We start from the raw sequence: 26,393 nt of genomic DNA, 5'->3' as shown, positions 1-26,393 counted from the left end.
GAAAAGTGACAACCTGGAGGTGAGATTCAAATTGAGTGTAAATGGAATTTTAGAAGTACTAGCAGAGAGTGAAGTTGCTAACTGACACTGATACTGCAGCCAGAGACACTTAGTGAAGGCCACTCACCACAAAATGAGGAAAAAGGTGGTGAAGAGAAGGGTGCACCTGTCCTAGAGGAAGTGACATCAGCAAATCTGTCAAACTGTTGTAAAGATTCTGCAACACTGCAAGTGCTGAAAACAATGCTGGACACTGATCCACTTAAAAAGGAGTATCAGAATTTACCAAGGTTTAGAAAAGATGCTTGCTTTATTTTATTTACTTATTTATTTGTTTTTGTCAGAGCACCGCTCAGCTCTGGCTCAAGGTGGTGCAAGGATTGAACCTTGGACCTCTGATGCTCAGGCATAGGAGTCTTTTGTATAACCATATGTTACCTTCCTTCTTGCCCTCCCCCTGCCCACCAAGATGCCTGCTTTATACCTTAAACTATGCAGCAAGTAAACAAATATAATCCAAACTATTCTTGGTACATTTTTACAAAGAAATAAAACACTTTGCTTCTCAGTGTTTTGAATTGCAGTAAAAGCCTCAGCAAGGCTGGGGAATGGGTAAGCTTAACCTAGAAGACAGGATGATTCATGAGAGCAGAGCATGGCTGTTTAGATCATGACCAGCCCTAAGGCGATGGGCTAGACACATCCTATATGTGTATCTTGAATGAGCCAGTTTTCATATTGATTGGGAGTGTCCTCAGTTAGTCCTCAGCACTGCTCATGGTTCCTGCTTGGCACCCGGGGCCTTAGGACTATGAGATGGAGCAGCAGAGGCATGTCAGAGGTAGGTCTTTGGGGGAGTGGAGTTATCTGGAGCAGAATCTGTGGAATCTTCTGTCACTCCTCATCTTAGCTGGGCCTCTCAGGGAAGGGAGGAGGCAACAGAGATGGAAGTTACAGGTGGTAGAAGAAGAAGGAAGGAGCTTTGGGGAAATAAAATCACATTTAAATATCTGTCATTCAAGAAATGGCCCTTGGGGGGCTGGGTGGTGGCATACTCAGTTAAGTGCACATATTACCATGGGAACGGATCTGGGTTTGAGTCCCCACTCCCCACCTGCAGGGAGGATCCTTCATGAGTGGTTGTAATTTTAACTCAAAAAGGAGTTTTGAGGGCTGCTGCTGTGGCGCATAAAATGATTCACAGTGGGGAGCTGGGAACAGGTTTAAATAATACAAGGTTTATTAGGGTGAAACAGGTAAAAGACAAAATAAGCAGTTATCATCAAGGGTTAAGAGTATGCTAGGTCCATAAAGTCTGAGAATAGTTATCAAAAGTTTAGTCCCATAAGATAAACAATTATCCGCTGAGGTAGTGGTGGCTCACGGCTGTAGAGGGGTCTAAAAGTTTACCAGCTAGCAGTCACAGGTGTTTAGTTCCCAGGAGAACTAGCCATGGTGGATACCTGGAGCGCCTCTGCCAAGATGCTTCTGACCAGGAGAAGAAGCAACAGCCAAAGAGAGCAACCTGCTCCAAGTCCATGCTTTTTATACATTCCCTTGTGTCCTGCCTCAGGCTGCTGTCATTCGTATGCTAATAGTTCCAAATTCCTGTTGAGGTCACAATCTTGCCCTTCTGACACAGATCTTTGACTCCCTCTCTCCCCCACACTTACAGCCAGGGCCCATCCTTCCTGTAGTTGTAGATGATAGAGACACCAACCACTAACAGCACCTTTGGACCAAGGAGGAGGCCTAGGAGGGCAGCAATGAAGAATGGAATAGACATCTCTAGTTCTGGAAATTAAGGACAGGAGAAACCATTAGAAGGCTCAGATAGGAGCCTATACTTTGTGGTTTTCTGCACCCATCAGTGCACTGAACTTTTAAAATCTATTATTTTTGCTATGACTGGTATGTTACAAGATTGTAAGATTAGAGTGTGCAGTGCCACACCACACCCACCACCAAAGTTCTGTATCCCCACTCTCCACCTCCCAAAGGTAACCACCATACTTCTCATAAGTCTTAAAAACAGTTTACTTGCTTCTGTTTTGTTGTTGTTGTTGTATGTTTGTTTCCTTGTGCTAAGCTTTTGAATCTGTATCTTGCTCTAGGTTCAGGATTACGACAGAAATCAAGACAAAGAAACCTTTTTCTTGGGGCCAGGCAGTGGCACACCTGGTTAAGCGCACACATTACAGTGTGCAAGTTCCTGGGTTCAAGCTCCTGGTCCCTACGTGCAGGGGGAAAACTTCACAAACGGCTGCAGATGTTTCTGTCTCTTTCCCTCTCTCTATCTCCCCTTATCCTCTCAGTTTGTCTCTGTCTCTATCCAATAATAAATAAATATATACATTTTTTTTAAAGTACCTTATTCTCAATCACCTTTTTCTCAGGCTGCCTAGGTTCTTCCATAAGAAAGTAGTGGAGAGCATGTGCACCCAGTCATGAGAATTTGGCACCTGGTTTAGTGACTTGGTGGGCACCATTATCCTCTGCTGGTACCTGACATGGGGGTATTGGGAAGCCTCCAAGGTGGGTGGAATTGGAATAGTACAGGACAGAAGCTCTGACTGTATGGGACAGATAGATCATAGGGAGGAACTACATTCCTTAGGTCCTACCCAGAGCAAGGGAGTCAGCCAGGACTGGGCTAAGCATGCAGCAGAAGCACAGAAATGGGGGTCTTTGCACATGAGTGATAATGCTAGGCACACAGTAGGTGCTCCAGAACTGATAACATCTATTAGTATAGTAGTGAAATTAGTAAGCACAGCCCCTGCCACTCAGTGGGAACACACATGTTGCAAAATAAAAGAACACCAAGCACAGAGTCTCTTGCTTATAGTTTTTGCTTAATAGAGTTGCTATTGGTAAAGTCACTGAAACCACCTAGCACAGTGATTGGCAGATGGTACCTGTTCACCTGGCAGCTGTCATGAAACCAAGAGTGACCAGATCATAAAGGAGACTAGAGATTGGAAAGGACTGTTGGGAAACTTTATCACATTCAGAAGAAGCATTTATAGAAGTAGGTTCAGGGCAAGTAGTAGGACAGTGGGACTCCATGGAATCAGATTGCCAGCAGAACAGTGGGGTGTGGCCATGGCACTTCCTACTTTCTCCTCAGTGAAATGTAAGACCAAGCATTTGTCTTTCCTAAGGCTGCAGGGAGGAGACATCAAGCAGCAGAAATATTTTGCTATGAATAAAACAAACAAGCAAACAACAAAATACATTACAAAAGTAAGCAAACACACAGACTTTATTTATATCCACTGCTTTCCCCACAGGCTTTTACAAATGTACTGTGTAAGTTTTCATCCTTTCCACAATTATTCCAGCAGAACCTCAAGTACCAGTTCCTGAATTTGAAGGGGGAGAGATGAAAGAATATTTCTGGACCTGTGTGTATTTAGGTCAATTTTTCATTAAAAACAAACGTGAGTGAGCTTTGAGAAAGACTAAGGTGGTTAATTTCTTAATCGTTTTTAAATTAGAATAGACAGACTCAGGTTAACTATGCAGACAGAAGGACCTTCTCTGCCCTCAAAATATAAACAAATCAGAGATTCAAAAGTAAGGGTGGATATCCCTGTAAGGGTCCCATTGGATGCCTCCAAATTGTTTCTAATTACTCACAATTTCTGTAACAGACAGGAGACAGCAAATGTTACATATACTCAGCTTTATAACATACTAGAGAAATGATCTCTGAAAGTTTAATCTCAAATATTTGACTTTGTAAATACTTCCTTTGCTTCCTAAAACTCATTGAACATTTTTGAGAACAGGGAAAGGAGATGTCCCCTGAAAAAGTCAACACTTAGAAACCCCAGTAGTCTGGATAACCCTGGAGGGCTAAGGTGCTATGGTCAGTTGCTGTTTAGCAAGTATTGGGTGGTGTCCCCCTCATTGTACATTGCACTAATTTACCATCTCTGTTCCATAGCTCTGAGCCTCACTGATTGCTTTTGTACAAAGTAGACTAAAACCCAACTCTGGTCAGATGAGTGTAAAATCTGGTTTATAGTAGGTGCTTAGTAAATAACACCTATGAGGTTATCATAAGGTCTGCTTATTATATGTGGAAACTTCTTTAGGTAGAAACTATGGGAGGTAGAAAAACAGTATCACAGAAATGCCAAGGGAAGTCCTACATCCTGCTCCCTAGCACTACTATGAAAAAAACCTAAATTTAAGTTACAGCCCCAAGATATGCTGTCTTATTGTAAAAAATAATCCCCTCAGGAAAGATTTCCAATTGGCTTTTGGAATACAAACAACATGTGTTTTATATAAAACAATGTTTGTTTCTATTCAGATTAGATCTCTAGAGCTCTAGGAGCATATTGAAAGGAGGGAGACAGATTTCATTAACATTTGTTGAGGCAGGGAGAGCTCAGAGGCTATGGTGAGTGTGTGTAGGGATTCTAGCACCTGTTTAGACACAGGAGTTTAAAGATGGGGAGGTTTTTCTTAGCAGTGAAATTCAGGTCCTGGGCACAGTAGGTTAAGTGCATAATGGTGAAAAGCACAAGGACTGGCATAAAGATCCTGGTTTGAGCCCCCAGCTCCCCACCTGCAGGGGCAGGAGTTGCTTCACAAGCGGTGAAGCAGGTCTGCAAGTGCCTATCTTTCTCTCCCCTTCTCTGTCTTCCCTTCCTCTCTCGATTTCCTCTCTGTCCTATCCAATAACAATAACAACAACAAAGGCAACGAAACTGGGAAAAACGTCCTTCGCGAGCAATGGATTCGTAGTGCAGGTACTGAGCCCCAGCAATAACCCTGGAAGCAAAAAATATATATATTTGCATATATATATTTGCATATATATATATTTGCATATATATGCCTGGATTGCCTCTGCTCAGCTCAGAGAGGACAGGTAACCACTCTCAGCTCTAGCTGTGCTCTTTGAGAAGCTGTTTTGACACTCGGTCCACTTGGGCTTAGTATCTTGTTTTCTGAGTCATGCTATGCTACTCTGAAGGAGTAACACTGACTATGGCATATCTAGTGCTTTTTAGATAAAACCTCCAGACACACAGATCTCTGAACCTTGATTATCATTGCTTCACATATAGAAAAACTGAGGAATCCACTGACACTGAGATGTGTCTGAGACCACAGGACTTTGGAATGACACTAGCGCCAAAGAAGGTCTGTTGTCTCACTGCATTTGCTGCATCATCATACTTTCCTGTGAAGGTTTGTGTGACTGTGTCCTTTCTACAGGTGAGGAAACTGAGCATGGGGAAAGGGAACTGGGTCACTCCATCTTAAAGTAACCCCTCAATTTGGGAGATTTCTAGCTGTGTTAGGTGATTTAGAGCTTTTCCACTTTCTTAAATGGAGTCCATGACTTACTATTTTATCAATGAGAAATCTGAAGGAGTTTTCTCCTAATTCTTGTGCATTCTAAATTATAGAATCTCTCTGGATCCCAATTTATTGTTTATAAAAATGAACTTGTACTACCTACTGTGGAGAATTCGGGGAGGCTTAGGAATAAGGGCTACATTTGCTGGATGTTATGCACTTACTTAATAGACCTGCAAATATCCATAAAAGTTGCATCCTTTTCTATTTCATGCTTTACTAGGTTGAGGGGCAAAGACTATCAAGGAACCTGTTCTCTTAGAACCAGACCTTTTGAGAGGCTAATAAGGAAATGAATTCACTTCAGTTGCAGGAGAGTCAGAAAATTAGGTTTATATACCAGCCAGACTGTCCTGACCTAGAGAGCTACTTGCAAATTCAGGTCAAGGCATTGTTTTCTCAGTGGACAACAACAAAGGGTTGGAGCCTCAACTTCTGCATACTTTGGTCCTGTGGCCAGACTACATGCGATATCACTTCTCTAATAGTAATTTTCTTGGCAGATTTCTGCTAAGAGGCCTGTAGAATCAGCAGAATACTCTGAAATTATTACAAAGGATAAGGCCTCTCTATAGACTCAGTTACTCAAATATCTTTAACAAAAATCTACAAAAATTTTGTAATCTGAACTTCTCTTGAATGCTCCCATCTGAGCAGAGTGATGTATGGATAAGATGATGTGCTATAATGCAGTTTTAATAGTCCTGGTTTGGGAAAAACTTACATCCATCAAGATAATACTATAAAATACATAAAACAAGTGGCATATAATGAAGTGTTAGGCAGCTGTGGAACAATGGGCAGCTGTACTTGTTGACAGGGAATGCTTGATTTGGGGTGATGTGAGTAGAGATTGGGTGAGGTTCTCAGTCTCCAGTGGAACTCAGACTCAGTGCAGGGGGCATTGTATACCTTTGGGCAGCGGGTAGAGTGGAGAAATCTGGCTCCCCGTGCAATGCTTTGCTATAATGAGCTTTTATTCAGCACCTACTACGCACCAGTCCCTGCTTGGAAAGAGAGTCTAATGTCAGGGTAGGAAGGAACTTGGCCTGGATGAGATCTGGATAGCACTCACCTACTTGCCATTTGCCTGTGGGCAAGAATTTGGTTATTTTATAGTCTAGGCTTCCCATTTGTACATGGGGGACACTGAGCTGCCAGGGTTTAAAGGTCCTGTGTGTGGTGACATTGCAGGAATCAGGTTGCAGGGTGCCTGGTGGAACACCCTAAATGAGCATTTTTGTTGTCTGAATGGAAAAATTCCTGGGTCATCCAAATGTAGAATATCTTATGGGGAGGCATTCTAAAGCATCATATTCTGCTAGAAAACATTGCACTGTGTGAATTTGTCCCTGAATCATGGGAATGTTTTGCCACAAATCTTAATAAATGGCCAGTTGTTAGCATCTCCTCTGACCAGGAGTGTCAGAGCAAACATCACTATGAAGTTTTTGACAACAACCTAAAGGGTAACACACTCTCCTCTCCATGTCCCAGATGAATTTTTTGTCGTTGGAAGAAAGAGAATGTAAACTTTGCCTGTTTTGGTCATTATTGCTTCCATACACCCAGAGCATAGCCCAATGCAGAGCAGGTGCTGAGTGAAGAGAAGGCTGTCCACATTGAGCGGACCCTTTGTTGAAGGAAGGGGTGACCAGGCACTTACCCAATCTTTAGCTACTTTACCCCTGGAGCCCAAAGAATGAGCAAATTGGACCCAGGTAGATTTGGGTTCTGAATTTTCCTACCATTTACCTGTCAGGGGCCTTGAGCAAATAGCACAGACTCTGCAGCCTCCCTGATCTGTAGAAGGACTGAGTCAGATAATGAACAAAAACTCACATCTTTACTTGATTCTTAGTTGTTCCAAGATGGAAGGATGGTTCTTAGTGAGTCTCACAGCAGGGAATGAAAGAGGATCACATGGTACTCACCACGCACAATGAGATGGGTGCCTAGTCCAGACTTAATCTCCACATCATCAGGGCTCCCTTTCTGGAACTTCACACAGTAGTAGACGCCGGCATCTGCTGGGGTGATGTTACTGATGCGAATGGAAAAGTCCATGTTTTCTCTCTTTGTGTTGTGTATAACAGATGTTACTCGGGAGGAATGGCCCTCTTTGAAAATGTAGATTTCCTTCCTGCCTGGCCCTTTGCCCCTGAACCACTTGACAGGCCCTACAGGGAGCAGGGAGGTCACAGTGCAGGGCAGAGTGGCTGTCATTCCAGCTGAGACTGACACTAATGTCTCAGACTGGATCACGTGCAGCTCCTCACCCAGCACTCCTGGAGAGAAACACAGGCAGTTATTCACTCCTCCTGCACCAGCCTGGGGCTTTTCTCAGGGTCTTCTCAACAACACTATCATTGACCCAGTGCCTACCCTCAGGGGCCTTGAGCTCAGCACACTATGTGGATCAGCACCTCTGACCCTCACAATGAACCTGAAGGAGAGACTGTTACAGATGAGGACACAGAGGCACAAAGAGCTAAAGTGATGTGACAGAGAGTGAATTTTGATGCTTTTCTGGAAGCACCATGCTTCACTGTTTCACAATCTCACATTTCTGGTTATCAACTTTCTGTCTCCCAGAGTATTGCACCTTCTCAAAATAGCGTTGGAGGTGGGAGGGAGAAGTAGGGGTATTGTGTTTAATGGACACAGAGTTTCTGCTAAGGATGTTGAAAATGCTCTGGAATGTGTATGGTGATGGTTTTACAACTTTGTGAATAAACATAATTTCCACTTAACTGTTTCCTTAAAATGATCAAAGTGTTAACTTTTTATTATGGATCTTTTGCCACAATAACAGATATGTAGTAATATGAAGTGATACCTTGCTGTACAGCCTTTGACTTGGACTCTGTGGCTCAAGGAAAAAAGAACACATGTGGTTTCAGAGGTGGTATATGAGAAACCAGTACTTGGATGGGGAGGGAGAAGAATAAAGGCAGTGAACAAGGAAACAGCAGACTTGAGACTTGTGTTTTGAAGAGAATGCTGGGTGGTTGATTATAATTGGACAATGCACTATGAGTTGAAGGGACCTTGATCTTTAAGTTTAGGTGAGGGTCTGCACATTTGATTTTATTTCCCCAGGACTAGCTAGTTTCTGGAGACATAGAGAAATAAATACAAAAACACTTTTTCCTCCTGGTTTGAAGTATCCTAAAAATCAGGTGTGGGCTCTGGTGACAGAACTATAAATCAGAGCAACAGCCTGCTGTTTGAATGTAAATGACCCTGTGTGATTTCTATTTCTTAGCTACTTGTCAGGAAAATAATTCATGGTTCATCTTTGTTTGCAGAGCAGGAGCTGGTAAAACCCACCCACTCAGTGCAATTTGTAAGCAGCATGGCACCTAAGGTGCTCGTCCCTTCAGGGCAGGTCCCATGGAGTGCTCAGTGCATACAGTGGTCTATGTGTTTTCTTTTTTTTCTAGATTTTTTTTTGTATTGGGGGAATTAATTGTTTACAGTCAACTATGTAGTTGTTATATATGTATAAAATTTCTCAGTTTTCTGCTCAACATTCTGACCCTCTACCTAGGTCCTCCTCTACCATCATACTCCAGGACCTGACACTCCAAGCATCCTTTATTTTGGTACAATACAGCCAAACCCAGTCCAAGTTCTGCTTTGTATTTTCCATTCTGTTTTTACTTCTTAGCTTCTGTCGATGAGTGAGATTATCCCATATTCATCCTTCTCTTTCTGGCTTCTCTCACTTAACATGTTTCCTTCAAGCTCCACCCAGATGAGGTGAGGAAGGTGAATTTACCATTTTTAATAACTGAGTAGTATTCTGTTGTGTATATATACCACAACTTTCTCAGCCACTCATCTGTTGTTGGACACCTGTGTTGCTTCTAGTTTTGCACTTTTTAAAAATATGGATAAGATTGGATGGCAGGGAAGCTGAACTGCTAAGATAAAGAGAGAAGAAATCTGACTGAGCCTGAGAGGAGAGATGGAGGAAACAGTGAAGGAAGTGATACGAGCAGTCAGAGGGGCAACAATAATAAGGGAATGAGTGAAACTGCCATCAATGTGTCCATAATTTCCACAAATACATCTCTGGTTCTGACTCTGGACTTGTATGTGCAGCCACCAATAAGACATGTTTCTTGGATAGGATAGATGTGAACTTCTGTAGAGAACTGAACACAGTTTTCTCCACAATCCTCTGTATTTCAGCAGAGGCAACTATCGTTCCAGACGCTCAGGTCCCCAAACCCTGCAGGCTTTCTCTACTACTCCAGTTGTGCTCACTAGGAAATTCTATTGCCTAACTTAAACATGCATCCCTCAACTGCCTGATGCCTCATCTCTGCTAGTCTCTGTCCTATGAGGCCACCTTTTATTATTAAAAAAAAATATTTTGGGAGTCCAGCAGTAGTACAGCTGGGTTAAGCGCACGCAGTGCTAAGCGCAAGGACCGGAGTAAGGATCCTGGTTCGAGCCCTGGCTCCCCACCTGCAGGGAGTTGCTTCCCAGGCGATGAAGCAGGTCTGCAGGTGTCTATCTTTCTCTCCCCCTCTCTGTCTTCCCCTCCTCTCTTCATTTCTCTCTGTCCTATCCAACAACAACAACAACAACATCAATAACAACAATAATAACTACAACAATAAAACAAGAGCAACAAAAGAGAAAATAAATAAATAAATATTAAGAATTTATTTATTTATTTATTTAATAGAGACAGAGAAATTGAGAAGGAAAGGGGAGATAGGGAGAGAGAAGGACAGACACCTACAAATCTACTTCACACCTTGTGAAGCATCCTCCTTGCAGGTGGGGATCAGAGGTTTGAACCCAGGTCCTTGCACTTCATACTATGCATGCTTAACCAGGAGTACCATCACCTGCCTTCCAACCTTTTCTTATTTGCACGAACACAAGGATCTCTTCTCTGTCTTGTAATAGTATGTTCTCAATCAAATCATTTAGGAATTGAAAGCTCAAACCAGGTCATTTTTCTTTTCAAAGCCTTGCAGTGGTGATCACTTCATTCAGAGTAAAAAAAGAAAAAAAGACAACCCAAATCCTTGAGTAGAACAGAAAGATTCTTTTCTGGGGTCTTTGTTCATGCTGTTCCCTGTCAGGAAGACCCTTCCCACCCCAACCCTCCATTACATCCACTTCTTCTTTTGCTGAAATCCCTTCTCAGTGATGCCGCCCAGAGTGCCTGTGAACATACATCCTCTCCCATTGAAAATTTCAGTTCTATCATCCAACAGTACTTGAATTTGCTCCTTAACACTTTCTGATGTGCTATATTATTTTTTATTGTGCTGTTGTTACCATCACTTACTCCACTTGGATCTAAGCTCCACGAGGCCAACAACTTTTACTTTCTTTGTTCAGCAATATCCAGCTAGTTCCTATCACAGCTCCCGAAGCACAGTAGCTAGCCAATAAATATTTTTGTGATGGGTAAATTGTTGAGTTCGATACCTTCCAGAAACCCTGAAGCCTATTTTTAAGTGTAAATTCCATATGGAAATTAAGTCAGATGCTAATTTCTCATGTAGATGAAAACAAAAGCAAAAGCCACCTGCATACATGCAGGAAACCAAAGAGCCCAGGAGAAGAAAACCACAAATCCTCTTCCCTGTACCCTCATCCTTGCACTTACCTATTTATTTAATTAATTATTTATTTTTTTGCCTCCAGGATTATCAATGGGGCTCGGTGCCAGCATTAGAAATCCACTGCTCTTGGAGGCCATTTTTCCCATTTTGTTGCCCTTCTTGTGGTTGTTATTGTTGTTATAGATGTTGTTGTTGGATAGGACAGAGAGAAGTGGAGAGAGGAGGGGAATTCAGAGAGGGGGAGAGAAAGATAGACACCTGCAGACCTGCTTCACTGCCTGTGAAGTGACCCCCCTGCAAGTGGGGAACTGGGGATGGGGCTCGAACTGGGATCCTTATGCTGGTCCTTGTGCTTTGCTCCATGTGCACTTAACTCTCTGTGCTATTGTCCAGCCCCCTATCCTCACACTTATGAATAGAAGTTGAGGAGATCACATGAGGTGGAGATAGAGACAAAGGATTTTTGTTTGCTTGTCTGCTTCTGATAACAGCAGAGAAAGAAAGTGAAAAGGATCACAGCACCAAAACGTTCTTCACTGAGGTAGGGGCTGGATTCATACCTGGTTGTGCACATGGCAAAGAAGCACACCACTATTCAAGTGAGCTATCTGGCTGACCCTTGCCATGGTTTTTTTTTGTAAAGAGAAGTGGTTAAACTTAGGAACTTTAGAATCAGGCTGTCTGAATTCAAATTGAAAGTTATCATTTACATTAAGTGACCGTGACCATCTCTGTGTTTCCCTTTTCTCATCTGTAAGGTAGGGATGCCAAGAGTATGGTCTCTGGAGATAATGATCATCGGAGCTGACAGCCATAGACATTTCCAACAATGTCTAGCACATGGTAAATGTTTAGGAAATTGAAATTCACTCAGATTTTCTGAGGCATAAAGGCTTCAAATGGCAGGAAGGATATGGAAAAAGATAGTTATATGTGATTATGGATATAATTATAATCTGGAGCTTATTGACAGGACTTTCTGTATATTTCATCATCTTTTTTTCTCCTTACCTATATCCAAAATGAAAAATGACTCCAAGATAGTAATGCAGGATATTCTACTCATTTAACCCAGAGAGAAGTTTGTTTAAGAGTTTATGGTAGGGCTAGAGGTGCCTTTAGAAATAGACAGAGAGGGCTGGGGAGCTAACTTAGGCCACTGGAGCACCAGTTTGCGTGCCTGGGAGTCCAGAGGTCACAGGTTAAGTCCCCAGCACTAGAGGTGATAATGCCAGAGTTGAGCAATAATATAGCATCGTTCTTTTCTTCTTTTAAAAATATTTTTTTATTTCGTTATTACTAGATAGAGATAAACATTGAGAGGGGGGAATTAGAGAGACACCTGTAGCACTGCTTCACCACTTGTGAAGTTTTCTCCTTGCAGGTGGGCACCAGGGGCTTGAACCTTGGTCCTTGTGCCCTCTATATGTGTGCACTTAATCAGGTACCACTGCCTGGCCCCAGTCTCTTGCTATATATACCCTCTCATAATAAATGAACAAATATTTATTAAAAAACAAATAGAAGAGGAGGGACAGTGATGGTACACAAGAAAAAGCAAACACTTGTTTAGTGTGCATTATATGTAGACTGGAAAATGCTGTGAAGAGAAGAATGTCTTGAAAAATCTTGTGGGTGATGGTAGATAGCATAGTGGCTATGCAAAGAGACTCTCATGCCTGAGGCCCCAAGGTCTCAGGTTCAATCCCCGCACTACCATAAGCCAGAGCTGATCAGTGCTCTGCTAATAATAAATAGATAAATAAATAAATAATAAAATAATCTTTTGTTCATTTACATTTCCTCACACTCATATACATACAGACAGACACATTCACAAACATATAATGAAACTGTTGCAAAGTATGCTTGTGTAGTTTGTTTTGAGAATTCAATGAAATTTCAAGTCTCTGGCCCTTACGACTGGGGAGAGTTTCACAAGTGGTGAAGCACTGTTGCAGGTATCTCTCTAGTTTTCTCCCTGTGTATGTTCATTGCCTCCCCCCAATTCTATTTGTCCTATTAAATAAAAAAAAAAAAAACAACATGACTGCCAGGACTGGTGATTTTATTGTTCAGGTACCAAACCCCAGTGATAACTCTGGTGGCAGTGCAAAAAAGAAAAAAAATTAGTAATTAAGTTGGGACATAGGAAGCATCCAACACATTATTAACAAGAGTTTGTGACTACACACAGCAGAATTTGAACTCTGGAGATCTCTGAGTGGCATTTTGGGTGATTAAGTCTTCTGTTTGTTTCTCTGTATTTCTTTTTTTTTTCCCTCTGTATTTCTAACTTTTCTGAAGTTACCCTCTATGAAGAAGTTGAGTAGTATAACATGGCTAAGAGGACAAATTCTGGGAGTCAGGTGGTAACGCAGCAGGTTAAGCACACGTTGGGCAAAGCGCAAGGACCGGCGTAAGGATCCCGGTTGGAGCCCCGGCTCCCCACCTGCAGGGGAGTCGCTTCACAAGCGGTGAAGCAGGTCTGCAGGTGTCTATCTTTCTCTCCCCCTCTCTGTCTTCCCCTCCTCTCTCTATTTCTCTCCTATTCAACAACGATGACAACAATAACCACAACAATGAAAAGCAACAAGGGCAACAAAAGGGAGTAAATAAATAATTTTAAAAAATCTAAAAAAAGGAGGACAAATTCTGGATCATAACCAAATGTATATAAATCAGCACGGTGTCACTAATTTTGATAGGTGACACTGGGTACCTACTTCATCTCAGTTCTCCCAATCTGAAAACCAGGGCTGTTAAAGTAGTTATCACACAGGGGTGTCATTGGGGTGGGGTGTTCTCAGGATTTATATGCATAAAGCTATCCCATTGTGGTTTGAAGTATCATCTGTTTCAGTGCTTCTAGTAAACTCTGTGGTGATGGGTCCACAGAGGAAGAGCTCAAGCCCCAGTTTTTATGATCTCAAACAATGACCCATTCTTCCTCTTTTTGTGGTGGCACTGGGTGGTACATTCTGCTTACCTGAAAGTGCTAAAATTTGAGGATAACTGGAGGTTTAGGAGCAGAGTTAAAGGCAGTGCTCACCTGTGGCTATTAGCAGTAGAGTCAGTAGCAGGCAAGGAAGCTCTTGGGTCCAGAAGGTAGGGGCAGACATCCTAGAAGTCTGAGGAACCTTCTGTGTCAATGTATGTGCTGGAGGAACTCAGCCTGTCTGCTCTGCAGGAGAATGGGAGCCTGGCTGCTGTGAAATAAGAGGAAGTGCATATGAAGGGGTGGAGTGGCTGAGATAGTAACTTGCTTCTCGATTCTGGCTGTCATTTCCTGCCTTTACAGTAGAAGTTAGGCAAAGAAGGAAGTTACGAAAGAGACTGGCTTAGACCCAACAGAAACAATGCCTTCTTCTCTCTGAATCTCCATTCTTCTAGACCCTATGTCTCTGGTATTGCCCCATTCAGGAGCCTCGAACCAAGAAGGCTCTGTGATTGTGGGCTGTGTCCCAAATTCCAAAACTCAGGATTCTAAAATGTGACTGACTGGCTCACTGCTGCTTTCTACATCAGTCTCAATGAAGAGCTAATTAGCTGCAGGGGAAAAAAGTGTGGGAGGGGCGCTGATCAACATTGGGATGAAACCATGTTTGTTCCTGAAATGTCTTTATTTCAATCCTCTATTGATGAAACTGGTAAAAAGTTGTCCCAATGCACAATGCAGTACAGATATCAGATTTACATCCCACAAAAAAATCAGTTCTCAACTTTTTTTCAGGTGCAAGTGGGCTATATGAATTAGCACTTAAATTCATAAATTTTTGTCTCAGAGTATAAAAACTCCGTCCTCTTAAAATTCCATGCACCAATGCTTGTAACAACTGTCATTGAAATTACAAAGATAAAACAACCAAAATATCCAATAATAAGTGAATGACTAATCAAAATGTGTTCCATCCATAACAGGAAATACTACTCAGAAGAAAAAGGAGTGAGTTATTTATGTGCACACAACTGACAAGATTCCAAAAGGCATTATGTTGAGTGAGCAAAGTCAATCCCCAAATGTCACATATTACATCATTCCCCTTCCATAGGGTAGAGAATATATTGATACTGGAATGGTGAGGATGGGTGTTGTTCTTTAGGGATGACACAGAGGAGAACTTTGTCGCCATGAACTTGTTCTGTATCCTAATTATGGAGGTGGCTACACACATACATGTGAGAGGAGGAAACTAAGCAAGAAAAGAAAATATTATAAGATTCCATAAGATGCAGCTATATGTATATCATGAAAGGACATAAATTATTGTGAGGTCTTGTATGATACAGCAAATCCTAACAATGGGATTTCCAAAGTAAACCAAATTTCAAAGTAATTTGGTTGTAACAATAATTATCTATTGCCTTCTTAAACCTTAAGATAGCAGGAACCTTCCCCCATTCTCTATATAACCCATATTTCTCCCAGTCCTGGGACCTCTGGGTGGGGCTCACTTTCCTGCATGCTTCTCTCAGTTCACACCAACTGATACTGCACCTGCTGATCTCAACCTAGTCAATGAAACCAGTACCACCTTGGCTTGTTTCACTTCGGACTGTGTCCAGAGATGTCAGACGTGGAATGTCAACCAGACAGCTGCATTACTCTGCCACCAAGTTTCATATGCCAACCTGACCTCCCTGGGCAAATGACCTCACCAATGTGTGCTGGAACCCCATTTCTCCAGAGCCCTGCCCCACTAGGAAAAGAAAGAGACAGGCTGCGAGGGGATGGGATACAGAGCTCTGGTGGTGGGAATTGTACCCCTCTTATCCTACAGTCTTGTCAGTGTTTCCATTTTATAAATAAATTAATAAAAAAGAAAATATTATAAGATCTATCTATCAATACCAATATCATAGTCATTATAATGGAGGCCCTATCCAGTTACCTAGAATTTCAATATAATATTTGGGTTAAGGGAATAGAAAATGTGGCATACCTTCCCTGGGTAGATGACCTCACCAATGTGTCCTGGAACCCCATCTTCCCAAAGCCGTACCCCACTAGGGAAAGGTAGAGACAGGCTGGGGGTGTGGATTGACCTGTTAATGCCTATGTCCAGCAGAGAAGGAATTACAGAAGCCTGACCTCCCACCTTCTGCACCCCATAGAGATCTTTGGTCCATACTTCCAAATGGATAATGGATAGGGAAGCTTCCAATCAAAGAGATGGGATATGGCACTCTGGTGGTGGGAATTGTATGAATTGTACTCCTCTTATACCACAATCTTGTCGACTATTATTAAATCACTACTAATAATAAAAAGTTGAAAAATAAGAAAACATGGGAGATGGATGGTGTATTGCAGCAAAATCAAAGACTATGGGTTTGGAGGGGGGGGTTCAGGTCCTGGAACATGATGACAGAGGAGGACCTAGAGGGGGTTGAATTGTTATGTGGAAAACAGAGAAATGGTTCAAGCCCCCGGCCCCCACCTGCAGGGAGGAAGCTTCACAAGTGGTGAAGATGGGTTGCAGGTGTCTCTCTGTCTCTCTCCCTCTCCCTCTCTCTCTCCCCCTTCCTTCTTGATTTCTGGCTGTTTCCATCCAAAAAATAATAAAAAATAAGTAAAGATAATAAAAAAATTAAAAAAGAAAACAGAAATTTTGCATATGTACAAAACAGTATATTATACTATTGACTGTAAACCATTAATCTCTCCAAGGGGAAAAAAAAAAAAGAAAATGTGGCATAAGGTCATGAGTAAGTGACAGTGTATCCCCATCACCCATATTTGTAAATTAATATAAATGCCTATGAATGAGAAGTCCAAAAGCAACGTGTTCTACGTGAGCTGTGAATGTAATATCTAGTCAATGAAAAAAGTTGATACCATGCACATGGATCCTGATTCAAGACCCCTTCTCCCCATCTGCATGGGGGGGAGCTACACCAGAAATGAAGAAGGTGTCTCGCCTTTGCTGTATCTCTCTTTCCCTCTCTATCTCTCAATTTATACAAAGAAATAAAAAGACCCCCCCCCAGGAACAGTGGAGCTACGTAGGCACCAAGCTCCAACAATAATTTTGGTGTCAAAAAAGCAAAACAGGGAGTCAGGCGAGAGTGTTAGGTGCACTTGGCACAAAGTGCAAGGACCAGCATAAGGATCCCGGTTCAAGTCCCCAGCTCCCCATCTGCAGGGGTGTCGCTTCACAAGCGATGAATCAGGTCTGCAGGTGTCTATCTTTCCCTCCCCCTCTATGTCTTCCTCTCCTCTCTCCATTTCTTTCTGCCCTAACAATGACGACATCAATAACAACAATAATAATAACTACAACAACAATAAAAAAGGGCAACAAAAGGGAAAATAAATATTAAAAAAAAGAAAAAAACAAAAAAAAGTTGAAAGCAGTTGCCTTTGGGAGGTGGAAGTAGGGGGCAGTCTGGGATTCTCTTGTTTTCATATTTGAAACTTGTTCAGATATTTGACATGTAAGCCCTGTGCACATATAATTTTTATGATGGTAAAAATTAATTTTAGATAATTATATTAATGCTATCAACATGACATATCAAAAGGATATGCTATTAAGATGAGTGGAATTTCATAAGATTTATATATACCTATATCTATGAATGATGTTTAAAAATAATTACAAGGGCAGGGAGATAGCTCACCCAGTAAAGCACATACTTTCCAAGCACGAGAGCCTGTATTCAAACCCTGGTACCACTTGGGAGCAGTATGGACACAACTGGGGAGGCTCCATGAATGGCAGCATGCTGCTGAAGTGTCTTTCCTTTCTATCTCTTCCTGACTCTTCTCTCTCTACCTCAAATATTGGGAACGAAGGACTGGAGGGCCACTAGGAGTCATATCCTATGTATGTGAATCCCTGGTTCACCACATTAAAAAATATTACCAAGAGCCCCACCCTACTAGGGAAAGAGAGAGGCAGACTGGGAGTATGGATCCACCAGTCAACACCCATGTTCAGTGGGGAAGCAATTACAGAAGCCAGACCTTCCACCTTCTGCATCCCACAATGACCCTGGACCCATACTACCAGAGGGATAGAGACTGAGAAAGCTATCAGGGGAGGGAATGGGTTATGGAGACTGGGTGATGGGAATTGTGTGGAGTTGTACCGCTCCTATCCTATGGTTTTGTTAATGTCTCCTTTCTTAAATAAATAAAAAGAAATATATTACCTAAAAAAAAAAACCCAGAACAATCTTATACTGTAGTCAAATGCCACTGAAAACAGTAATAATAATTTTCAAAGAATATGCAAACTAGAAAAATTTAAAAAATAACTCTTACTAGGTATATATACAGTTATGGGAAAAAACTGAAAATGGGAACTAAAAGTCATAAAACAAAATAGAGATACTCATCCCCATTTGGTACATCCTGTTTATCACCCATCATGATCTGATGAATGATAATTGACTAACTGAATATATAAATTCAATTCAATAATAATAAATGTGTTTTTCATGAAATTTGAAAAAGTGATCTTAAAATGCCTTTAGGTCAGAATAACCACCACATTTAAAAATTGTAATATAAGGTAATAATAAAATCCAGTTCGAGCCCCTGGCTCCCCACCTGCAGGGGTGATCATTCACACTCTGTCTTCCCTTCCTCTCTCCATTTCTCTCTGTCCTATCCAACAACAATGACATCAATAACAACAACAATAGCTACAAAAATAAAACAACAAGAACAACAAAAGGAAATAAATAATAATAATAAGGGTGCCAGGTGGTGGTATATGCGGTTAAGCACACATATTACCAAGCTCAAGGACCCAGGTTTGAGCCCCGGCTTTCCACTGGCAAGGGATCTGATTCATGAGTGGTAAAGCAGGTCTGCAGGTCTTTCTCTCCCTCTATCTCCTTATCCTCTCTCAATTTCTCTCTGTCCTATATAATAAAAATAAGAAAGAAAGAAAGAAGGAAGGAAGAAGAAAGAAAGAAAGAAAGAAAGAAAGAAAGAAAGAAAGAAGGAAAGAAAGAAAGAAAAAGAGAAAGAAAAGCTGACCACCACTGGGAGTGGTGAATTTGTAGAGCTGCCACAAAGCCCCAGCGATAACCCTGGTGGCAAAAACAAACAAACAAACAAAAAAAACCCCTATACACACGCACTGTAATAATCATATCAATAATCAGGTAATCTGTCCAGAAGGTGACACAGTGGGTATAGAATTGGATTCTCAAACATGAAATCCCAAATTCAGTCCTTGGCGTTGAGTATACCAGAGTGATGTTCTCTCTGTCTTCTCTTTGTTTCTCATTAATAAGTAAATAAATAATCTTTGAAAAAATTAAGGTAGCTTTAGCTTATAAGACTGATTATTTTTCCTTTCTTTTTTAAAATTCCACCACCAGAACTCTGTATCCCCCTCGCTCCCCCCCCCCCCCCCATAGCTTTCCTATTCTCTATCCCTCTGGGAGTGTGGACCCAAGGTCATTGTGGGATGCAGAAGGTTGAAGGTCTGGCTTCTGTAATTGCTTCCCCGCTGAACATGGCTGTTGACAGGTCGATCCATACTCCCAGCCTGTCTCTCTCTTTCCCTAGTCGGGTGGGAGCTCTAGGGAAATGGGGCTCCAGGACATATTGGTGGGGCTGTCTGTCCAGGGAAGTCTGGTTGGCATCATGGTAGCATCTGGAACCTGGTGGCTGAGAAGAGAGTTAACATATAAAGCCTAACAAGTTGTTGACTAATCATGAACCTAAAAGCTGGAATAGTGCAGATGAAGAGTTGGGGGGTGGTGGTCTCCATTTTGTAGATAGTTAGTAGGCATACTTTAGTTATATTCCAAAGGGCCTGTGGCTATACTAGTTTTTTTTTTTTTTCCCCTGAGTCTGAAATCTGATATGCAGGTGGATCCAAGTTATTGTCTGGGGAGATGATGTCATGGCTGAAAAAAGGACCAAAAAGCTGGATCAGAAAAGAGAGTAGCTCGCTATGGGGCAGCTAACTCCAGGTTCCCCACCTCACCAGCCATTGCGCAATGGAGGGTCAGAGCGCTCCCCCCCCCCAGGGGTCCCAGGGCAGCTCAGTGAGTCAAGGGTGACGTGTACAGGGAGACAAACACTCAGTCAGCCCTGGGAAAAGCCTCAGAGGGTGATTCGTTTACTTGAGAGAGAAAGCAAGTACATATACTCACCCATTGCCCAGGTAGAAGGTCAAGGTAATCATTAACCTAAGCACAGAGCAACACAATGCATAGCTTCATGTTGACCTATAAACTATTTGATCACAAATGAAGAATTACCATACAAGGTTTGATCACAACCCTCACAATGCATGTTTCCCCAGGGGTAAATTACAGGCACTTCAGAGGAAGGGGGAGGAGAAGGGGACAGTTAAGCAAAAACATATGTGGTGGCTTTCAAGTTAGGCCAGACACAATGTACAGTAATTCATCGTCTTTGTTTTAAGGGGAGTGGAGAGGCATGTGCAGAAAGGTAGCCCCCCTTCCAGAGAAACCATCCATCATTAGTGCAAAAGGCCAGGGGGACCTGCCCTCATCTCGACCTGAAGGGAGATTCAGGGGTCAACTCTCTTGGACCTCATGGAAACAATGGCCTGGACTTCCCAGGACAGTGGGCCCCAGTCTCCAACAGCTCCCAAATACTGGAAAGTTGTATAAATATTATTGACTGTAAACCCCATCGATTTAATGTGATCTGGAGCCCATATTCAGTTTAGGAGCTTATGTGACCTCTGCATCCCTGTAGATTTTTTTGCCTCCAATGTTATTGCTGGGGCCTTGGTGCTGGCCATTGCTCCTGTGGTCATTTTTAAAAATTAATTAATTAATTTTTTTGGATATGACAGAGAGAAATTGAGAGAGGAAGGACAGATAGAGAGGGAGAGAGAAAGATAGACACCTGTAGACCTGCTTCACTGCTTGTGAAGCAACCGTCCTGCAGGTGAGGAACTGGGATCCTTGCGCTTCATATTATGCACACTTAACCTGGTACACCACCACCTACCCCCCTCCCTGACTATTTTATTTTCTTTGAAAGTATTTTACTTATATTTTAATGAGAGCAATCCATAGGGAAAGATACAGAGAGAAATAGAGATAGATAGATAGATAGATAGATAGATAGATGATAGATAGATAGATAGATAGATAGATAGTCAGAGCACTGCTCAGCTCTGGCTTATGGTGGTACAGGGGACTGAACCTGGGATGTCAGAGCTTCAGCCATGAGAGTCTTTTGCATAACCATTGCTGTCTTCCCAGGCCAAGACTGCTTATTTTTCAGTGGGTACAATATCACACCTTTTCAAAATATATATTGCCATCCCATACCCCATAATCAAAGTGTCAATATTTCCTTTTCCCCCTTTTAAAATAAAAAATATTTAATTATTTTTATTTATTTATTGGATAGAGACAGCCAGAAATTGAGAGGGAAGGGGGAGATAGAGCTAGAGAGAGACAGAGAGACACCCCCAGGATTGCTGCAGCACACCTTTAACACTCAGAAAGCTTTCCCTCTACGGGTGGAGACCAGGGACTCAAACTCAGGTCCTTGCATATTATAACATGTGTGCTGAATGGGGTGCTTAACCACCCAGCCCCACAGTGCTAATATTTCTACATCACAAATCATGAATGCCCTTTATCCTTTCAGCTTCCTCTTCCTTTTCACCTTGATAGCTTCAGATCTACAGTCAGATGAAGGGTTTGTTTATGTTTGACTTAGTTCCATTGCTTTGCTTCTTTATATCCTGTGTGTGGGTAAGATCACTTGGTATTTGTCTTTTTTCTTCTGTTTTGTTAATTCCATCTATGTTGTGAGAAAAGTCAAGATTTCACCCTTTCTAATAGCTAAATAGTATTCTTCTTTTTATAACAGCTTTATTGGAGAATTAATGTTTTACATTCAACAATAAATACAATAGTTTGTGCATGCATAACATTTCCCAGTTTTCCATATAACATACAATACAACCCTCATTAGGCCCTCTGTCATCCTTTTTGGACCATCCTTTTTGGTGCAATACGCCAACTCCAGTTCAGGTTCTACTTGTGTTTTCTCTTCTGATCTTGTTTTTCAACTTCTGCCCATGAGTGAGATCATCCCATATTCATCCTTCTGTTTTTGACTTATTTCACATAACATGATTTTTTCAAGCTCCATCCAAGATCTTCTGAAAACGGTGAAGTCACCATTTTTTGCAGCTGAGTAGTATTCCATTGTGTACATAGACCACAACTTGATCAGCCACTCATCTGCTGTTGGACACATGGGTTGCTTCCAGGTTTTGGCTATTACAAATTGTGCTGCCAAGAACATATGTGTACACAGATCCTTTTGGATGGGTGTGTTGGGTTCCTTAGGATATATCCCCAGGAGAGGAATGGCAGGATCATAGGGTAGGTCCATTTCTAGCCTTCTGAGAGTTCTCCAGACTGTTCTCCACAGAGGTTGGACCAATTGACATTCCCACCAGCAGTGCAGGAGGGTTCCTTTGACCCCACACCCTCTCCAGCATTTGCTGCTGTTACCTTTTCTGATGTATGACATTCTCATAGGAGTGAAGTGGTGTTGTTAAAATTCGGAGGCTCCAGCTGGCTGGGCTAGCTTCACAGGTGGGTAACAGAGACGACCAGAGACATACGGTTGGTCAGGGAAGCTGTATTTCTTTATTCAGGAACAACGATTCATAAACTAAACCAAACTAATCACCAAACAGAACTCTGCTGCCTCTTTCCCGCAGCGGCGCCAAGAACTCTCTCTAACTCTGCCACTCTGGAACTCTGTCTGGGTTCCTAGGGGCGGGGCCAAGCAGGCCCGCGAAACTAACAGGACTGATCCAATTCTCTTGGCGTGGGAGAGCTAGAACAAACCAATGTAAAGCATACAACAAAGTGGTATCTCGTTGTCTTTATTTGCATTTCTCTGACAATCAGAGACTTGGAGCATTTTTTCATGTGTTTCTTGGTCTTTTGGATCTCTTCTGTGGTGAATATTCTGTCCATGTTCTCTCCTCATTTTTGGATGGGGTCATTTGTTTTCTTGTGGTTAAGTTTGGCAAGCTCTTTATATATGTTGGTTATTAAACTCTTGTCTGATGTATGGCATGTAAAGATCTTCTCCTATTCTGTCAGGGGGTCTCTTTGTTTGGGCAGTGGTTTCTTTTGCTGTGCAGAAGCTTTTGAATTTTATGTAGTCCAGTAGGTTTATGCTTGCCTTAGTCTTCTTTGTAATTGGATTCATTTCATTGAAGATGTCTTTAAAATTTATGTGGATTGTCATTCCACACCTGAAGTCTCTGGACACAGTCTGAAGTGAAGCATGCTGGGTGGCACTCATTGCGTTGATTAGGTTGTGATCCGCAGATGCAATATTATTTGATTTGAATTGAGAGAAACATGCAGGAAGAAAACTGTCAGGGGAGGGGATGGGATATGGAGATCGGGTGGTGGGAATTGTGTGGAGCTGTACCCCTCTTATCCTACGGTTTTGTCAATGTCTCCTTTCTTAAATAAATAAAAGAAAATAAAAAAAATTATGTGGAAAAGAGTTCTGCCAATATTTTCCTCTAAGTATCTGATAGTTTCTGGTATAACATTTAATTCCTTGATCTACTTGGAATTTACTTTTGTATTTGGTGAAATATAGTGGTTCAGTTTTATTCTTCTGCATGTTTCAACCTATTTTTTCCAACACCATTTGTTAAAGAGACTCTGTTTTTCCCATGTAATAGTCTGGGCACCTTTGTCAAAGATTAGATGTTCATAGCTGTGGGGGTTTACTTCTGGGCTCTTAATTATATTCCACTTCTCAGTGTGTCTATTCATGTTCCAGTACCAAGCAGTTTTGATTACAAAGGCCCTATAATAATACAATTTGAGATCTGGGAATGTGATGCCTCCAGTTCTGTTCTTTCTTCTCAAGATTGTTTTGGCAATTCTAGTCTTTTCTGTTCCAGATAAACATTTGTAGCAATTGTTATATTCTCCTAAAAAATGTGGTTGGGATCTTGATGTGGATAGCATTAAATTTGTAGATGCCTCTGGGTAGTGTATTTATTTTGATGATGGTAATTCTTCTAACCCATGAACATGGAATATCTTTCCACTTTTTTGTGTCTTTTTCAATTTCCTTGAGTAGTGACTCATAATTTTCAGTATACAAGTCTTTGACTTCTTTGGTTGGGTTTATTCCTAGATATTTTATTGTTTTTGTTGCTATAGTATAATGAATTAATTTCTGGATTTCATCTTCTTCTAACTTAGTGTTTTCATAGAGGAATGCCATTGACTTTTTAATTTTGTAGCCTGACACCTGACTGTATTGCCTGATGATTTCCAAAAGCTTCTTGCTGGATCCCTTAGGTTTTTCTGTGTATACTATCCTGTCATCTGCAGATAGGGAGAATTTGACTTTTTTTTCCAATCTGTATCCCTTTTAAACTATAAGTAGGCTCCTTAGCTTAATCACTCAGTCCGGTGATTTGATGGGTTCCTGAAGTCATTCTAGTCCTGCCTTGTTGTGGTCCCAGATGATCTCCTTTCATTAAACAGTATTCTTATTACTTATGCAAGTGCACTTTCTTTATCTGCTCATATGTTGTTGGGAACATAGGTTATTTCCAAATCTTGGGTACTGTGGATAGCACTACAATGAACATAGATGAGCATATGTCTTTTTAGAATGGTGTTCTTTGGGTAGATACTTAGCAGAATTGCTTTATCATATAGCAGGCATATTTTAATTTTTTTCAGAAGTTACCATGCTGTTTTTCATGGAGGTTGGTCTAATTTACACCCCCGCCAACAATGTAAAGGTTTCTGTTTTCTCATCTTCTCTCTAATATTTGTTGTTTCTGACCATTGGTTGATGCCAGCCTTTCTCACTGGCATGGTTTCTCAGATGTTTCCCTGATAAAAGTGATGATGGGCATTTTTTTTTAATTGGGGGGATTAGTGGTTTATAGTAAATACAGTTGTTGATACCTATGTAAAATTTCTCAATCTTCTGTAAAACACTCGCACCCCCAGCCTGGGTCCTCCACCATCATGAACCAGGACCTGAAAGCCCACCTCCCCTCCCCCTAGAGTCCGTTGCTTTTGTGCAATACACCAAACCCAGTCCAAGTTCTACTTCGTGTTCCCCTTTCTGTTTTTATTTCTCAACTTCTGTCCATGAGTGAGGTCATGATGATGGGCATTTTTTTCATGCTTCTCTTGGCCAGCTGTATGTCTTCTTTGGTAAAGTGTTTCTTTAGCTCTTCTACCTGTTTCTTTTTTAAATGGTTTCTTGGTTGTATAGAAACTTTTCAGTTAGACATAGTCCCACTACTAGATTTTACTTTTATTATCTTTGTTTTTTCATGTGTATTTTTTTTAACTAATGGTTTATAGTCAAAAGTAAGTATAGTCATTGGTACATATGTAAAATTTCAGTCTTCAGCATGACCCCTCACCTAGGTCCTCCTCCAGGTCCTGACCCCCCCCCCCCAAGAGTTCTTTACTTTGGTGCAAGACACTATACCTTTGCTTTTGAGTGTGTGTGTGTGTGTTTGTCTTGTATATCCTTCAAGGTCAATATCAGAGAACTTCTTCCATATAATTACTTCTAGGAGTTTTCAGATAATGTAGTCAAGTATTAATAAAGTTTGACTTGACTTTTGTATATGGTCTAGGATAGACATTCCAGGGCAAGGTGGTGACACATCTGCTAAATGTATGCTGCAATGTGCGAACACCTGGGTTTAAACCTCTGGTCCCCACTTGAAGGGTGAGTGGGGAACTTTATGAATGGTGAAGTGGTAGTGAGGCATCTCTCTTTCCCTGCCTTCTTCCCTTTCCTCTCAATTTATTTGTCTCTATCAAAAAAAAAAAAGAAGAAATTCAAGGTTTTTTTTTGCATGAGATTTTGTCATTAAAAGTATTTTTAAAAATATTATTTATTTGATAGAACAGGGATAATTTGAGAGGGGTATGGAGAGAAAGAGAGACAGAGAGAGGGAGACAGAAGGAGACAGAGAGAGACTTGAAGTACTGCTTCCCTACTTCCTTCACGTAGGTAGGGAACAGGTCCTTGCACATTGTAATGTGTGTACTTGACCAGGTATGCCACCACATGACCACCAAGATTTAGTTTTTATTTAGCATGTGGAAAGAAATTCTCAGTACTATTTATAGAAAAGAGTATTTCCTCCTTGTATATTCTTGACTCCTGTGATGTAAGTTGACCAAGTATTGATTCCAGGAATTTCTATTCTATTCTTGAGCTATAGCAGTGTTTTAATACCAACACCATAGTATTCTGATTACTATAGCTTATAACACAATTTGAAATCAGGAAGTGTGATATCTCCAACTTAGTTATTTTTGCTCAAGATTACATGAATTATTTTACATTTTTTTGCTTCATAAAATTTTCAAGTTTGCTTATTCTATTTCAGTGGAAAACAGTACTTTGCATTG

General features: G+C 41.3%; 1 protein-coding gene across 1 annotated transcript; it reads right to left on the bottom strand.

Annotated features, from left to right (window-relative positions):
- Positions 1-1,228: 1,228 nt before the first annotated feature.
- Positions 1,229-14,289, bottom strand: LOC132537513 (signal-regulatory protein beta-1-like). The gene is made up of 3 exons (XM_060187635.1): positions 14,032-14,289; positions 7,317-7,670; positions 1,229-1,794 (listed from the first exon to the last, which is right to left on the bottom strand). The coding sequence occupies exons 1-3, from the start codon at positions 14,099-14,101 to the stop codon at positions 1,670-1,672; spliced, it is 549 nt and encodes a 182-aa protein (XP_060043618.1). The 5' UTR covers positions 14,102-14,289; the 3' UTR covers positions 1,229-1,669.
- Between the last annotated feature and the right edge of the window lie 12,104 nt (positions 14,290-26,393).

Source organism: Erinaceus europaeus, chromosome 1, assembly GCF_950295315.1.
Source record: "Erinaceus europaeus chromosome 1, mEriEur2.1, whole genome shotgun sequence".
In the NCBI taxonomy this organism is placed as follows: Eukaryota; Metazoa; Chordata; class Mammalia; order Eulipotyphla; family Erinaceidae; genus Erinaceus; species Erinaceus europaeus.
Note: the sequence above shows the minus strand (reverse complement) of the source record. Positions and strands in the feature narration are given on the sequence as shown.

Bases quoted from the DNA above. Each gene is read 5' to 3' on its own strand.
- LOC132537513 (XM_060187635.1), bottom strand. From the start codon at position 14,101: ATGTCTGCCCCTACCTTCTGGACCCAAGAGCTTCCTTGCCTGCTACTG. The intron at 7,671-14,031 runs GTGAGCACTGCC...GTTTCTCTCCAG, and splicing joins TCTACTGCTAATAGCCACAG to GAGTGCTGGGTGAGGAGCTG. The intron at 1,795-7,316 runs GTGAGTACCATG...CTTAATTTCCAG, and splicing joins CACCCATCTCATTGTGCGTG to AACTAGAGATGTCTATTCCA.